Below are 17,263 nucleotides of genomic sequence, written 5' to 3' on the forward strand. Positions count from 1 at the left end.
AATGTTTGATGCTGTATTGTTTATCGATCGATGTAAAGATTGTTAACTATTCTGTTGTAACGTTTTACATTATTATTATTCGTGATATTTCAAAGTATCAAACTTGATCCAATGTGTTGATCAGGTGTGATAATGCGATTCAATCGTTGATCCCAGTATGATTGCGGAATTCCATCACATTGTGACGAAATCCTGAATTTTCTAAAACAAATTTTACGATCTTTTGGTCATTACAATATTTAGGTTGTTACATGTTAATATTCTTACTTTTAAAATGGTTCCTTATAACCTTTGTCTTGCCTCAAGGAAGTTAGGTAACTTGTTTTATCCTTTCACAAGAAATCCCGTTTTCCTTAGCAGAATTAATAGTTAATGGTGTTGGTATTTCGCTTTGAAAACACGTTAACAAGTCCTTCGGGTGGCGGATCGAATAAGGTTCGCACAGTTTAGTCCGTGCGCCTTATATACCTGTTTACTTAATACCATCATAACTCACTTCGCCAAGGTGAAAACCCACTGAGTAACAACAGTCCCGAGTAGACATCCAGTTCGCATTGAACACCACCGTGAGCCCCTAACTATCAAATAAGTAATTGGCTTGCCATAATCACCTGATATGAATGCAAATGGCTGCACAGCCGTCATCCGGCAAGGTAGTATTGGAGTGGATAGCGTTGAGCAACAGAACTAGTTAGGCCTAACCTAACACGAGTATCGCCTCGCTTTGGTAAGGTCACCCGAGCTAACCGTGAACTGCAAATGCACATGTATTAGAGGTAAATGGCACGGAGCCTGTAATGTGTGGCCATTACGTTCACATGAGTGTTGATTAAACTGCGAGATTCTTTACGCAGATCCCGAACACAATGCTCTACAAATCTCGGATAATACGCGTGTGTCAGGGGTCGACACTAACCACTGCTTTCGCATCGAACCTTTTCCGTAATGTCTCTTTTGTCCTTTATCTGTAGAACATGCACTTTAAACATCTATTGTACTTTTCCTTTCTTTTCTTTAATATTAGATCAATCCATGCTAAAAATGGACTATAGTGCTCAATCCACACTCATGGTGTTTAGAATTTCTGTCCGACACTAAATATTACTTATTTATGAGCACTGGCTTGGATTTTGAGAGGTATATTTAGATGTAAACAATTGATTTAGTTTTATCTTCTGGCGACCTATCTTTCTAATCTAAAACCAAGTTTGCCATGCTTTGATTTGTATTGAATTTTAGCCTTTTTTGCATTCAAATGCACGTTGACATATTTTTTAAACATTTTTATTAAGTTATGTCTACATTTCCTGTTTCTTCATAATTCTCAGCATCTGTATGTAAATTTGCTAATGATTCTAAATTAACTTGATTAAAACTTAAATAATGAGAATTGTAGGTATTTAAATGTGCATGTACATTTCATTACTTTGAAATATAGTGAAGGAAGCATACTTATTAATGTTTCCAATAAATGTACTTACAACTTCTTTGTTTAATGCTTTTTGTGGATTATCGAGCTTCAAAACTCAAAGTTTGGTTTGGAAATATTTGTAACTAAGGGGTTTCTTGTCTTTTACAGGTACAGCTTGCTGGGAGATAACGTGGAAAGGTTCACTGTAGACAGTGACTCGGGAATGGTCTCCACAGCAGTTTCTCTGGACCGAGAGGAAGCAAGTGTCTACTACCTCACTCTGGTTGCCCAGGACTGTAGTGTCACGGAACCTAGAGCCACCGCAGTCAACCTTACAGTCACAGTTACTGATGAGAACGACAATGCTCCTCAATTTCCTGTCTCCAGCTACGTTGTACACATTCCAGATCATACTTTGCCAGGTATGTTTTTATTTCCCACTGATACATCCCTGTTTATGTTGGAATTACTTACTTTTCTTGATAATACACATCAGAATTGTCTCAATTATTCAAATTATCTTAAAATTGTTTTGCAAAACAGTTGATTTTTTTATAAAATGGCATATTCCAATCACATTTTTAACTATTTTTGTTTTGTTTTAGGTCAATTTGTGTTTGGTGCCAAAGCAGTTGACGAAGATGATGGTGAAAACAGCCACATTGTCTACTTCCTCAGTGGTGAAGATGTTTCAAAGTTCACAATGAACAAAGAAACTGGAGTGATCAAAGCTGCACGAGAACTGAGACTAGAGGACAATGGTGGAGGAGATGATACGGTCTATAAACTTCAGATCCAAGCAACCGACGGTGGTAAGGAACCGAAGTCAGCTTCAGCAGAATTGATTGTCAAACTCTGGCCAAGACACCTATTCCCTATCATAACAGCACCAACAGATACCAAGTTCACTTTGTCAGAAGATGTTGCAGCCGGAAGGGTCATTACGAAACTGAGTGCTTCTTCTCCCAAACTCGGAGCTGTTGGAGGAGTCAGGTTTGCTATTGCCGGTGGAAACATCGGAGATGCACTTAGAATGGATGCCAACACTGGAGAAGTTCTGGTATCTGGAGGTGGACTGGACTATGAAACCGCTCCTCAATATGAAGTCTGGGTGGAGGCAAGAGATTCAGATAATCCTCCTCTCAGAACGGTCTTGCAGCTGATTATCAATGTTACTGATGCAAATGACAATCCTCCGGTTATGGAATCGAGTCTTTACAACCCCATGATTCTTGAGGAAGAACCACCTCCACAGAAAGTAATAAGAGTTAAAGCCACGGATGCAGACTCAGGAATGAACGGAAGAGTAACTTACAGGCTCAGTAACGATGGAGATGGAGCGTTTTCTCTAGATACGGAAACTGGTGATATTTTTACAAATTACAGACTGGACAGAGAATCTGTTTCAAGCTACCAGTTAACAGTTGAAGTTTTGGATCAAGGCGTGCCTCAAATGACGGGTACTTCGACCGTCCTAGTTACTGTTTTAGATAAGAATGACAACCCACCGAGATTCACCAGACTGTTCAGTGTAAATGTTACAGAGAATGCAGAGCCTGGTGCTTTTGTTATTAGAGTGACAAGCTCAGACCTTGATATCGGAGAAAATGCAAATGCTACATACAGTTTTACAGAAAATCCAGGAAAGAAATTTGCCATAGACTCGAGCACTGGTAACGTGACTGTGGTTGGACCTTTGGACAGAGAGACTCAGGATGAATATTTGTTGAAAGTTGCAGCAGTTGACGGATCATGGAGAGCAGAAACACCCCTAACAATCACAATACAAGATCAAAATGACAATGCACCAGAATTCGAGCAATCATATTACAGCTTCAATTTCCCTGAGCTACAGAGGAACGTCATGTTTGTTGGTCAAGTAATTGCTGCGGACAGAGATAAACAAGGTCCTAACTCTGTTATCTCCTATTCATTAAAACATCCCTCAGATCTGTTTACTGTTGATCCTGCTAGTGGGGAGCTGTTTTCAAAAAGAGGACTTCGTTATAAGTATACAGCATTGGATTCATCACCCGAAAATCAATATCCTCTTACGGTTCTCGCCACTGATAATGGAAAACCACCGATGTCCTCGGAATGTCTTGTGACGATAAACGTGGTCGATGCCAATAATAATGCACCGAAATTTGAGAAGAGAGAATACTTTACGCCTGTTTTAGAAAGTGCTTTTATCGGCCAAGAGATTATTCAAGTACAAGCAAAGGATGACTTAGATTTCGGTATCAATGCTGAGATTGAATACATGAAAGTCGGAGGAAATGGCACAAATATATTCAAAGTGGATAAATCAACTGGTTGGATAACATTAGCAAAGTCTTTGGATGGCAATGGAAGATTGCTGAAGCAGTACACTCTCGTTGTTCGAGCTGTTGATCATGGAGTTCCTCCTCAGCAAGACCAAGTCACTGTGATCCTGGTTGTCACCGGTGAGAATAGATACAGTCCAGTATTTACAGCTTTGAGCTATCAAGTAATTGTGCCAGAAAACGAACCGATCGGATCAACAATTGTCACAGTTGCAGCTGCAGACAGTGATGAAGGACCAAACGGAATGGTTCGGTTCTCAATATCAGGTGGTAATGTCAATAAAGAGTTTCAAGTTCATCCTGTTACTGGTGCAGTTACCATTCTAAAACCATTAGATTATGATACTATTCACGAGTACAAACTTAATATTACAGCTACTGATCTAGGATTCAAATCACACCACACTAAGGCCATGCTTACTGTTATATTGACTGATATCAACGATAACGCTCCAACATTCAATCAATCTACATACCAAGCCTTTATTGCTGAAAACTCTCCACCGAAAACTTTTGTTTATAATGTTTCAGCACAGGATATTGATTCTCCAAAGAATGCAATAATTCAATACTCGATTGTTGGAGGATCAGGAAAAGATGTTTTTACCATTGAAATGAAAACAGGAGCCATCTACTCTAAAGCAAAATTTGATTTTGAAGAAAGAAGTTCGTACACTCTTGATATTTTAGCTGTCAATCCTGATTCACCCATGTATGGTTCAACAAAAGTAATTGTTTATATAACAGGTGTAAATGAATACTATCCTCATTTTGTGCAGCCAGTATTTCATTTTGATGTTTCTGAGTCTGCTGAAGTAGGTACTAGTGTGGGCATGATTCAAGCTACAGACCAAGATGCAGGAGACGACGGCAAAGTTTATTATTTACTTGTGGGTTCCAGTAATGACAGGGGATTTTCAATCAGTCCTGAGTCAGGAATTATTTCTGTTTCAAGGAGATTGGATAGAGAAACTCAAAATAGGGTTGTATTGACAGTGATGGCCAAAAATAGTGGTGGAATTCGTGGAAATGATACAGATGAGGCTCAGATAATAATCTCTATCCAAGATGGAAATGACCCACCAGAATTTGTTGAAGAAATGTATGATGTTGAGATATCTGAAGGTGTTTCCATCGGAACAAAGGTTATTTCTGTTCAAGCTATGGATAAGGATGTCAGGCCACAAAACAATCAGTTCAGTTACTCTATTATCAGTGGCAACATCGGCAAGGCATTCAAAGTGGACCCACAAACCGGCATGATTGAAACAACGCTGCAGCTGGACAGAGAGTCGAGATCGTTCTACAACTTGATTCTTGGAGCAATTGACACAGGATCACCGCCGGAAACCGGAACCACAGAAGTGAGAATCGCAGTGATGGATGTCAACGACAATGGTCCGATATTTGATCCTCCTAATGTCGTGGGTTATGTCACCGAGAACGAGCCGTCCAACACTAGTGTGATGAAACTGGCTGCCATAGATCCTGACTTGCCACCTAATGGAGCTCCATTCACGTACAGACTTGTTGGAGGCAAACATCGAGACCTGGTTATGATTGAACCTAACACGGGCATTGTCAAAACTACTGAGATGATTGATAGAGAGTCAACTCCTCAACTGGACATTTTGGTAAGATTCATTATTTATTTTATTTATTTAGAATATCAGTAATCAAGGCTTTACAATGCCTAAATGACAAAAGATTGGTTCTGTAATGTAAACTGTGTCAACTGCTGAACCGTAAGGAACTTTAAATCCACCTTATGGTAGAGGGGGGAAGTAAGATATGTAAACTTATCATTCTTAAATTGTTTTTATTTGAGTTTTAACCCTCTGTGTCTCAGGTAATGATATGATGGAAGAAAGAATAACGACTTTTATGTCTAGTAACATCATTCATGGGGTTAAAACTGAAAATACATGATGAACATTTGTATTTAAGCTATCAGTAAAACTATGCCAATGTCAGAGATTTTGTTCCATTTCTCTGATGATTAGAAGGGGATAGAGCTCTAACAGGCGTCCCTAAATACATTGCTCGAAAGAAACAAGTATATTTAGTGTATGGTCTAGAGTAAAATAAAATGGTGCAAATAAACAAATATACAAGAAAAATAAACTGGATTTTGTACTTTTCCAGGCTGTTGAAGACAGTTACATATATTTCAAATCACATATATCAATAAGAATAAATGTATCACTTAATAAATATAAAGTCTAATAATTTTGTGATTTTCAGGTGGAAGTTGAAGACAGTGGGAAGCCCAGGATGAGATCACAGCATCCAATAACGATAACTGTACTTGACCAAAATGACAGTCCATCTACACCGAGAGCTGTTCACATTTTAGTCCACACCTTCAATGATTTGTTCCCCACCGGAAAGATTGCTGATGTTCACCCCAATGATCCCGATACTTCTGGGGAGTATCAGTGCAAACTTCTCAGCAATCCCACAAGTCGTGGTATCTTCAGTATTCCTGCTGGTTGCAGCCTTCACACGTCCAGAGTGGCTATGGGTCCAGGCTTTTCTCTCAGTATTTCTGGCAATGATGGAAGACATCCCGATGTTGTTTCAATGGTCTCAATTGAATTTCTTTCATTTGACAATTCCACTGTGGAAAATAGTATCACTATTCGAATTGAAAACATTACTTCTCATAAATTTCTTACGAACTATTACAAAGGCTTTGTAGATTTATTAAAATCGACATTTGATGTCGGGGATTCCCCATATTTATATAGCATGCAGGAAAAGGATAATGGCTTAGAAATAGCAGTGGCAGTGAAAGGTGCCAAGGGTTATCGCAACAAGGCCCATGTTACAGATGTGTTGTCAAGAAAACATGATGTTATCCAACAATTGGTTCAGTCTTCCTTTATCTCTGTTGGATACTCTCCTTGCCAAAATCCTATTTGTGAAAATGGTGGAATTTGTAGTGATGGAATCAGAGTGTATGAAGAAACAAGAATAACCGATAGTCAGGCATTGATCTTTACTTCTCCTCTAGTCAGCCATGACTTTGTGTGCCGTTGTGCCGATAGCTTTACCGGTAAACGCTGTGAACGTCGACAAGATCCTTGCTCTCCCAACCCTTGCCAGTACGGGGGCTCCTGCAGACGTCAAGGCTTTGACTTCCAATGCATCTGTCCTCCTCTTAGAGAAGGACGCCTCTGTGAATCAGAAAGAAGTGATGTCTGTAACGGTAATCCTTGCAAGAACGGAGGATCTTGTAGAGAAAGTCCTGATGGTTCTAGTTTCTTCTGTCTTTGCCGTCCTGGTTTCCGAGGTAATCAGTGTGAAACAATCGCAGACTCTTGTAGGCCCAATCCTTGTCTCAATGGTGGACTCTGTGTCAGTTTGAAACCTGGATACCGCTGTAGCTGTCCGGACTCCAGACACGGAAGGCATTGTGAAAAGTCAACCTATGGATTCAGAGAACTCTCTTTCATGACTTTCCCTCCTCTGGATGCAAGTACCAACGATATCTCCATGATTTTCTCGACAACAAAGCCAGACTCACTTCTCATCTACAACTTTGGGGCACAGACTGGAGGACGGTCAGACTTTGTGGCCCTAGAGCTTGTGGGTGGCAGCGCAGTATTTTCTTACGGAGGAGCGAGGACAGCAATAACATCTGTTACTGTCAGTGGAGGAAAACAGTCATTGGCTTCTGGTGAATGGTACAAGGTGACGGCTACAAGGAATGGAAGAGTCATTTCCCTCAGCATTGGCTCTTGCACAGAGAATGGAGATTTGTGTCAGGAATGCAAACCTGGAGATGCTTCTTGTTACGCCAACGAGATAGGTCCTGCAGGGTAAGTCTTCAATAGTAACTTTAACCAGTTTGTAATCATAGTTGAAATTAGTCAGATTAAGAAATATGTGAATTGAATAATTTTCTGCTTGAAGAATCAGGAATGGTTCACATTATTAGAACAGATTAGTCCAATAGTCAACTAGAAATTATGCTATTTAAAGATTTGCTGAATGTAACAAAAACGTCATTACAATAATTTTGTTACACGTATTTTGTAACTGTGTATAAACTCACATAATTTCATGACTGTGATAAAAGTAGTTTGACAATATTATGCATTTTTGTACAATTACCTGTTTTAATAATTTCTTTATTAATTTCATATACATCATAAAATGCTGTTGGTTTCAGAACGCTCAACTTCAACAGCCACCCGATGTATGTGGGAGGATTGATGACAGCAGATCCTATCCTAGAACGACCGGGACAGGTCCATTCTGATGATTTTGTGGGTTGCGTGCATAGCGTCGCAGTCAATGGACGACCTCTCAACCTGACTTCTCCTTTACGTTCCCGCGGAATAGACCCCACCTGCAGCCGGTCTTCCAGGAGCCTGTGTACCGGAATCACTTCCAACTTGATCCCGGACAGCAGTGAGATATCTTCACCGATTCAACAACCAGTTTGTGGACTTTACGGATCTTGTTACGATCGTTGGAACTCTGTCTCATGCATATGTGACAATTCTGACCTTGTTTCACCCAATTGCAACGATGCTCTGGAGCCTGTGACACTGACTGAAGGAGGATTCATTGAATTCAAGATCTCTGAGACCCACCGAAGAATGCAATTGTTGGATACTATTTATAAAGGTTCTACCCTGTGGTTCCCTCGGAATAATCGCCAAAGAAGGTCCATTAACTCTCCACTTGGTGCAGCTACCTCGTCTCCTCAGCCTGCTAAAAGTCTCAGCCTCATGTTTCGTACTCTTAGAAGGGATGGAATCATCATCTTTTCAGCCACCAACAAGGATTTCACTTCAGTTGAGGTAAATATTTCTCATTTAATGCCTAGTTATGAAAAGATTTTAGTTTAGAACATAGTGTCCACAGGAATAATATAATAAGAAAACTGAGACTGTGGAGTGTTGTGTATTGTCGGGCTGGTCGAACACTTTATACAGATAGAAATTTACTAATAGCCCAGCGATTAAGACAATTCTAATCAATTTGTTCCAAATTTTAAAAGACCATATTCTTAACCCTGATGTATTTGTACACTGTATAAATTAACCTAGACATATTTGACTAACATATTTAAATAGTAGATTACATGTGAATACAAAATTATCCCCATATAATTTTTTGACTATATAAAATGCACATAATGAAACAAAATGATTTGTTTGTAAGTTACACAGGACTTAAAAAAAACCTGGATTAGAAAATTAAACATGGTTGTCTCTAAATATCCATATTTTAATATTTAGTATCAAGATTCTTACATTTTCTAAAGGTATCAGATCATTTACCTCAAACAAATCTTTCACAAATGGGTATTTGATTGAATGTAAAAGAAATTTGCAACTGAAGCTGGATTTGCCTGTTCCAGAATTAGTGAAGCCAATATATGAAACCCTTCATAAGGGATTATTTTTATTTTATACGCCGTGTAGACTGCTGGTATGATATATGTAGTATTCAGTGGTTTATGTTCTACAATGTTGTATGTCCACAGCTGGTGGGAGGTCACCTAGTGTACGTCTCACAGCTGGGTTCTGCAGGATCTCCAGTCAATATGACAGTGAGAGACCGAGGCCTTCTGTCCGACTACAACTGGCACAATCTTACATTGGTCTCTCACCACCGAGGCATGAGGCTCATGCTGGACGGCAAGAAGGTTGGAGAGGAACTCGACTCAGCTGGGATCCACGACTTCCTTGACCCTTATCTCACCGACCTTTATCTAGGAGGCGTTAGGCGAGACGTGTTCCCACAAGACACCGTACCTATAAGTAAGTATTCAATAAATCTATTAAAATCACAATTCCTGAAAACTAAGAAACTAAATTAATCTCATTGTGGACAGAGTATGTTTCAGGTTCTATTGTTATAATATGTTATCCATTGCACAAGATATTATTTGTAATATCACAATTAAAGCACATCCATCATTGTAATGTCTGCTCTGGAGAGTGTTCAGTCTTTCTAAAACATCAATTCCATTCTAAGTAGTTAAAAAGTTGCAATCTAATCTAATGTTATTAAAGTATTTTTACTTTTGCTCTGTGAAGAGTAAATTATAAAATTATACCTTTAGAAATGTTTAACAAGACTATAGTAAAAAATTATGGTTGTTTTAGTATGAAATTTCAAGTTTATCAAGTATAGTATACTAACAAACAAACCTATTACCAATCTGTTGTAGATATATTAACAAATATTTCATGCTGTGGCAAAATTACTTGATAAACCAAAACACAATCAATAAAAGTAAACATCCTCAAAGTTACCTTGGTCCCTCCAGTAATATTCACTTACTTTGATTTCATTTTTTAGTTTTGTCATAATTTAATTTTTAATACAATTAAAATTGTATGAAGTGTAGAGAAAACAGCTAGGTTCTTCAATCATGATACTGTTAGGGAAAAACAAATGGATCATCGGTAACAATATATGTTCCTTCCAGGTTTCTCTGGATGTCTGGCGAATTTCACAATAAACAACGAGATCCAGCCACTGAACGGTTCAGGCAGTGTGTTGTGGGAGGCAGTGCACTACGGACACGTACTGACAGGCTGCTCTGGACTGGTGGGAGTCGGGGAGGCCGTGACCACCGACCCTCTCTCCATCGGCATCTCCCTTGTCCTCGTGTTCTTTCGTGATCCTGCTGGTGGCCATCCTGGTCAGTTTCGTGGTGTTCCGCCTGCGCAAGCAGAAGAAGGAGAAGGGAGGTGGTGGTGTGGTGATGGCCAAACAGAACGGAGGTGCTACGCTGGTGACAGGAGGAGGTGGAGGTGACACGGTCCGGGCAGGGCTCCACCAGGAGGCTACAGTTCCCAGCTTCATGACTGACAACGGAGATGTGATTCGGGGAGTGGGAGGACACCATCTGGTTGGACCTGAGTTGATATCCAAAAGGTAACTATTACGTACAAAGTAGAATAACAGTATATACGGTTCAGAACAAAACGTATTAAGGACTACACAATTTAAAAAGAATACCTTTTAAATTTATACACATGTAATTAGATCTTTAATTTTATATCCCACTGGAATTTGATAATGTACTGAAATAATCATTTTATTTTTAAATTTGATTGTTTAACCTATAAAAATACATTCACTCTAATTTACAGTAATACAAGCAATTGTATGTCATAGATCACAAGTAGAAATATGTTAGATAAAATGTTTGATTTTATTTGGACCAGGCTTAGCATTGTACAACAATATAAAACATGGGTTTGTTCATTTATATAAATGTCGTTCTATTATCGAAATTAAAATTCTAGTATCGTTACGTTGAATGGTGTACTAACAGTGACTTGTGTACGCAGATACAAGGACCAGGAGACTGTAGGGGGAGAACATCAGAGGCCTCAGAGGCCAGATATTATAGAGCGGGAGGTGGTTGGCAAGTCACCCCCACCCAGAGAGGACCACCACCCTCCCCTCCCACTCGCCCACCATCCACACGAACAACCCTCGGTGGTAGGGGTGGACTCCGAGATGCCCGAGCACTATGATCTGGAGAACGCCAGCTCCATCGCACCATCGGACATTGACATCGTTTACCATTACAAAGGTAACGAGCTTCTACCCTTAATATATAAATTAAAAACATCATGAAAGCTTGTAAAGTTTGGATACTTCAACATAATCGTATACAAATATGATCACCTTAAAATAAATGTTATTGAATATAAAACCTAATTAGGTATTACTGAACACCATTTTTAAGAACAGTAAGAATTATAATGTTGTATTTGGCAGTTTTGTTTTCCAATTTTGTTTTATTCTTTAATTTGCACTTTTAACTTACTTGATTGTTAAATAAAACAGTTTCTTAACTGTATAAAATAATTTAATTGATAGCATAAATGTATAGCACTTTCAAAGGATGTTATATAACAAATATGTCCATTTCTCTTTGACTTATCTTTTGGTGACAGATTATTTTGAGATATTACAAAACAAATTTGGTAATATTGTTCATTACTCTGTAACAATAATAATGTGTAATGTCTCTCAGAAGTTATTTCGATTATCAGTTACTAAATTATGTTTATTTTGTATCAAGTCATCATTAAATAAAAATTATCTGTTTTAATCAATGACGGACTGTTGTTCTCCATGTACATACATTGATTGTTTAGGAAAATTCCGTTCTATTAACTTTTTACATTTTCACACAAGTTTTTATTAAAATATTATACATTGCTTCCATGAACAACATTTTAAAATTTACTATGTAATATAATAATTAAAAATAATAGAAACATTTGCTATCACTACATGGTACAAAAAGAATAACAGTACGTTTTGAGGACTGAATCTACCTCCTTCATTTGGCAGCCTATTGCAGAACTTTTAAAGACAAATTCTTTTGTGTATCTTTGTGAATTGTGTTTTTTGTCACCTGAAAAAGAGCATATATTTTAATTCTTGAAATGTAATGTTATACTTTTTGTAACATATAACGATAGCAAATGTCCGATATCCTATATCCTTTCAAACCTTCCATTGTAAATAACAAACTTTAAACAAAAAAATATACTTTTATGTTATACGTTATATATACTTTTTATAACATATAACGATAGCAAATGTCCGATATCCTATATCCTTTCAAACCTTCCATTGTAAATAACAAACTTTAAACAAAAAAATATACTTTTATGTTATACGTTATATATAATTTTTGTAACATAACGATAGCGAATGTGCGAAATCCTATATCCTTTCAAACCTTCCATTGTAAATACGGTAACGAACTTTAAACCAAGAATATAAAGTACATATTTGTTTATACTGGTCATAAACTTGTTTCTCTTTAAAAAAACAGATTTTTTAAAAATTGAATTTATTTTCTAGGTTACCGAGAAGGTGGGAATTTGCGGAAGTACAAGGCGACACCGCCCCACCTGCCGCCGCCAGGTGCACCATACCACAAGCATCAGGCGGCGCAGCAGCACAGGCACTCCCCTCACTTCCCACCTCACGCAAGGGACTCTCCCCGCTCTGTGGTGCCTCCCCCGCCAGTCTCCAGGGTGGACTCTCCCAACAAAACCAGCCTGCAGCACCAGAGCACCCCTCTAGCCAGGCTGAGTCCCAGCAGCGAGCTGTCTCAGCAGATGCCAAGGATATTAACGTTACAGGTCAGTACCTCATCTGATAGTAAAGATTTTAAAAGTTCCTTTCATATTAATTATACTTGTAGATAGTTCTACATAGCCTTGGTGAAGGTTCAGTATTCAATGTAACACTGGCTGGTGGGGACTTCATACATAGTGTTAGCTACAGCAAGGAGGTAGCCAACAAGGGGTCCAGTAATTTTCAATTACTTTTTAGTAAATGATTATTATTATTTAAATAATTCAGTATTACTGACATGTACTGCTGAAAGATCGTTCTTAACAAAGAAACAAGTAAAAAACGTTTTAAGGGACAAAATGGGGTCTTACTCTCTATTCACTACCGAAAAAAATCTGTGGTCTAGATCCCCCCAAAATTTGTCCTAGCTAAGTTCTTGACCTACAATGAAATGTTATATCATATTGTTCAATAATATCACCAGTTCAGTGACTTCCACTAACAACAAATATTTTGTTTTGTTTTAATTACTATTATATGACTATGTCCTTAACTAAAGAGCTTTTTCTCAATGAAGACCTACTAAATGTTTCAGGACATCAGTGGGAAACCCCTGCAGTCTGCACTGCTGGCAACAACATCCTCGTCTGGAGGTGTAGGCAAGGACGTGCTGCACAGCAACAGCGAGCGAAGTCTCAACAGCCCCGTGATGAGTCAGCTGAGTGGGCAGAGTTCCTCAGCCAGTCGAAAGACTCCCGGAGCAGGTGTGGACGTGTCTCCTGCTCTCGGACTCACTGCTGAAGAGATCAACAGGCTGAACTCACGGCCACGCACGTCCAGCCTAGTGTCGACACTGGACGCGGTGTCGAGCAGTAGCGGTAGAGGAGGCGGTCAGGCCGCGGCACACCGGCACACCACCGGTGCGGATCACCACAGCTCCACTTCCACCGACGAGAGCGGCAACGACTCCTTCACCTGCTCCGAAATAGAGTACGACAACGGTAGTGTCACCGGTGAGAAGTTGAGTGATGTCATATTTACCAAACTGAGTGCGGACGAAGAGACTAGAGGAAGGACCAGTGACAGTGGTACGCCCAATAAACCACCCCTCCCACCCACGTATGACGGGTTCGACTCGTCGTTCCGAGGTTCGCTGAGTACGTTAGTGGCTTCGGACGACGACCTGTCACACGTCGGTGGTCCCTTGTACAGGCCCAACAACGGCTCACCCTCCGCGATTCCAGCGGCTTTAGGCTGGGATTATTTATTAAATTGGGGACCTAATTTTGAAAGTTTAGTTGGTGTTTTTAAAGACATTGCGGAACTTCCAGATTCGGTAAATGGAAGAGTTCCGGCATCGTTAAGGTTGCCCAACGGTTCGGCAAAACCTTCGGAAGAATACGTCTAACGTATAGGTTAAGCTTTACAGTACAATATACGAGCTAAATTAAATGTACAGAATTCCATTAAAATACTCGTAATAAAGACTGTTTATAAAATTGTAAATTCTTCGATATGTGAATTTACCTTAGTCTGTAATTATGTGCTATCGTTTGAATCGCTCGAAATCCGGTTCAGACACGTTCAGGGATTCACAAATACAAATTAGTCATTTAATTGAGTTTACACGTTGCCATCACGGTATTGTCATGAATGTACAGTACATCTTAATGTGACGCTTATGTAATTGCCATGTGTATACAATCTAAATCCTTTAGTGTAAATGAACCGTTTTATAGAGAAAATCTGCTCAATAAAACATCGACATAAATATATATATACAATGCCATATACGTTATGTAAATTTTAATGTAATCGATAAGTATTATTTGTAAATTAATTTTATAAATCGACTGTAAATAGTTGTTAAAATATTAAAGTATGGATGAATGTGATATGCTGTACGGTCTGTTAACATCTTAGCCATACACAGTAGTGCCAAATATGTTGTGTTGACTGTTTACCTTACAAATGTGTGATTGCCAGTTTGACTGATGAGTGTTTGTAATAAAATCTATTGATTATAAAATGTGTTTTGTTTATCCTTGTGCTTTAGCAGTGTTATTGATGTTCTACGTTTTATTGCAGGCTGAATATTTTAGTCGCATTCTCTAAGAACGTTCAGTAAATAATATACATAACAATATCTTTTACAAACAACAATTAATTTTAAATTTGTAATGTAAATTTACCTAGAATCTCCAAAAAAACAAAAAAATAATGGTTTAAAAAAATGTGTTAGATATTATAATTTTTATTTTGCAGACAATATTTAGTGAACATCTGCTTACAAAATAAATTTAAGTTCGTGATGAATTAATTTTGTTCAACCACTTTAGGTTTTACTGATACTTAGCAGTGATATGGTGAAGTTTGTACTTTTAGTTCAAAGATTGGCCATCACTTGCACAGACTACTTCCCTACTTCCTCAGAAAATAATACGGAAACTTTCTGAGGCCGAAATGATAAAAATATGTGTCAGGGTGCATGGTAGAGAAATACTCCATTGTTAAACCTTATCTCATCTCTATAGGAAGTACAGATAAATGGAATACAAAGGAGAACTACCCTAATAAAGGTGTACTAAAGTTTTACTAACTCGCGCCTGGACTCCTGGGCAGGTATATGGCCCAGGAGTCAAATTGGCAATGGTCTTAGGGAAATATCCCATGGCTTTCCAAGCAAAAGTCATGGTAAATGGTACACGGACATGGAGGCTCATACAAAGACCCTAAGGTGCAAATAATCTAATATTATCAGACAGTCAGGTAGCATTACAGGCACTTGACACTTTACAGGCTCCTTTAAGACAGTATGGGAATGTAAGAATGCTCTAATGGAACTGGAAAAGAAGGGCAAAGTTGTCCTTGATTGGGTGCCGGTCCACAAAGGCATTTTTGGGAATGAAATAGCATACGATCTTGCCAAGATTTACTCTGAGAGCCTTTTGGTAGGTCTAGAGCTGGGCTGTGGAGATTCCTTCTCCTACAGTAAATCTAGGAAAGTTACTTGGGTGAAGAGGATTAGATTCGAGACTTGGAGAAAAGCCTCAGGATTCAGGCAATATAATGAGTTTAAGCTTAACAAATTGAAACATTTTAACTTAAATAGTTTGAAACCTAAAACTAACTTTTATTGTGCAATGTATTACATATTTTCAGATTTACAGTACAACAGCTATTTTCACATTTACTTAACCTACTGTTTGGCATATCTAACCTGTGTTTGTTTTTGGTATCGTTATTATGTACATCAGATCTGTGTAAAACTAAGCCTATATTAAAATTCATCTTCATATACAACAGACATACATAAATATATGACAGTAAATATATATTATAACATATATAACAAGTTTATGACAGTAAAAATTTTACATGTATTTAATAATGGTTTAAAATATTCTTTGAAAGATGCCTTATTAATTATTCTGAAAGCTTTTACTGTAACAGTAGGCCTAATACCGTATTAACTTGACAGCTGTTTTCCCATAAATTATGCCATAGTTTATCACAGACTGAAAGAAGCCAAAGTAAGCTGTTCTTACATCATTATCTGGAACAATGCCCATAAGGGATCTAATAAAATGTGATTAGTAAATAATCTAAAACAAACATATTGTACATGTGATACTCAAGAAGTTGAACTATCAAATACTACACCAAGGATTTTCACATTAGTACTATTTTGTATTAAACTATGACTAGTGTTTGAAGGCTACAGAAAAGGTTCTGGGGTTTTCATTGTTTAAAATACTGCTGTTTGCACTAAACCTAGAGCAGGCCCTTTCAAGATTGTCGTCAAAATTTTAATATTAAGAGGCTTTGATCTGAATGCTAACTTGAAAATCAGTGTTATCTGCAAACGTGATGGTTTCCAAGTCAATAATAACAACTACAGCCCAAGCACAGACCCTTGATGCACCCCAAAAATGATCTCAGAACAATTTGTTACCACCTGCGTCAACAAACTGATTTCTGCCTTCCAATTAAGATTCTAAAAAATGTAGGTGCATATCACAGATATCACAATACTCCAGCCTAGGTACTTAAAAGTATACCGTGATATATACAATCGAAAGCCTTGCTCAGATCACAAGCAGTAATGTGGACAAGACTTCTGCTCCCAAAAGCAGAGAGAATTTCAGAGACCAGACGCTCTAGGTAGACATTCCCCTTCGGAAGCCAAACTGGCATCCAGACAAGTTGTTGCGATAAAAAAACAATACCTGTATAATTTTCTCACACTGGGTTGATCTCGTGTAACATCTAACTTGGAGTTAACATCACCACCAATCAGAATGTGGGTTTTCATTCGGCTGAGGCTTGTCAATAGCAGCTATAAATTGTCCAAAAAATATATATTTATAATAATAGATATTTTATTATAATATAGGATAATCAAGATGGCACCGCAAAGAAATACATTGCTGAAATGTGGTAT

General features: G+C 38.2%; 1 protein-coding gene across 1 annotated transcript in view; it reads left to right on the forward strand.

Annotated features, from left to right (window-relative positions):
* Window positions 1–14,848, forward strand: part of LOC124356560 (cadherin-related tumor suppressor) — a 428,185-nt gene extending 413,337 nt beyond the window's left edge. The window contains 10 exon segments of the mRNA XM_046807631.1: window positions 1,580–1,833; window positions 2,017–5,372; window positions 5,983–7,562; window positions 7,916–8,552; window positions 9,242–9,518; window positions 10,193–10,380; window positions 10,382–10,644; window positions 11,064–11,311; window positions 12,601–12,884; window positions 13,415–14,848. Coding sequence (XP_046663587.1) covers window positions 1,580–1,833; window positions 2,017–5,372; window positions 5,983–7,562; window positions 7,916–8,552; window positions 9,242–9,518; window positions 10,193–10,380; window positions 10,382–10,644; window positions 11,064–11,311; window positions 12,601–12,884; window positions 13,415–14,227 — 7,900 coding nt within the window. The 3' untranslated portion in view covers window positions 14,228–14,848.
* The last annotated feature ends 2,415 nt before the right edge of the window (window positions 14,849–17,263 follow it).

The sequence above is a fragment of the Homalodisca vitripennis genome, chromosome 3 (genome assembly GCF_021130785.1).
Source record: "Homalodisca vitripennis isolate AUS2020 chromosome 3, UT_GWSS_2.1, whole genome shotgun sequence".
NCBI classification, from domain to species: Eukaryota; Metazoa; Arthropoda; class Insecta; order Hemiptera; family Cicadellidae; genus Homalodisca; species Homalodisca vitripennis.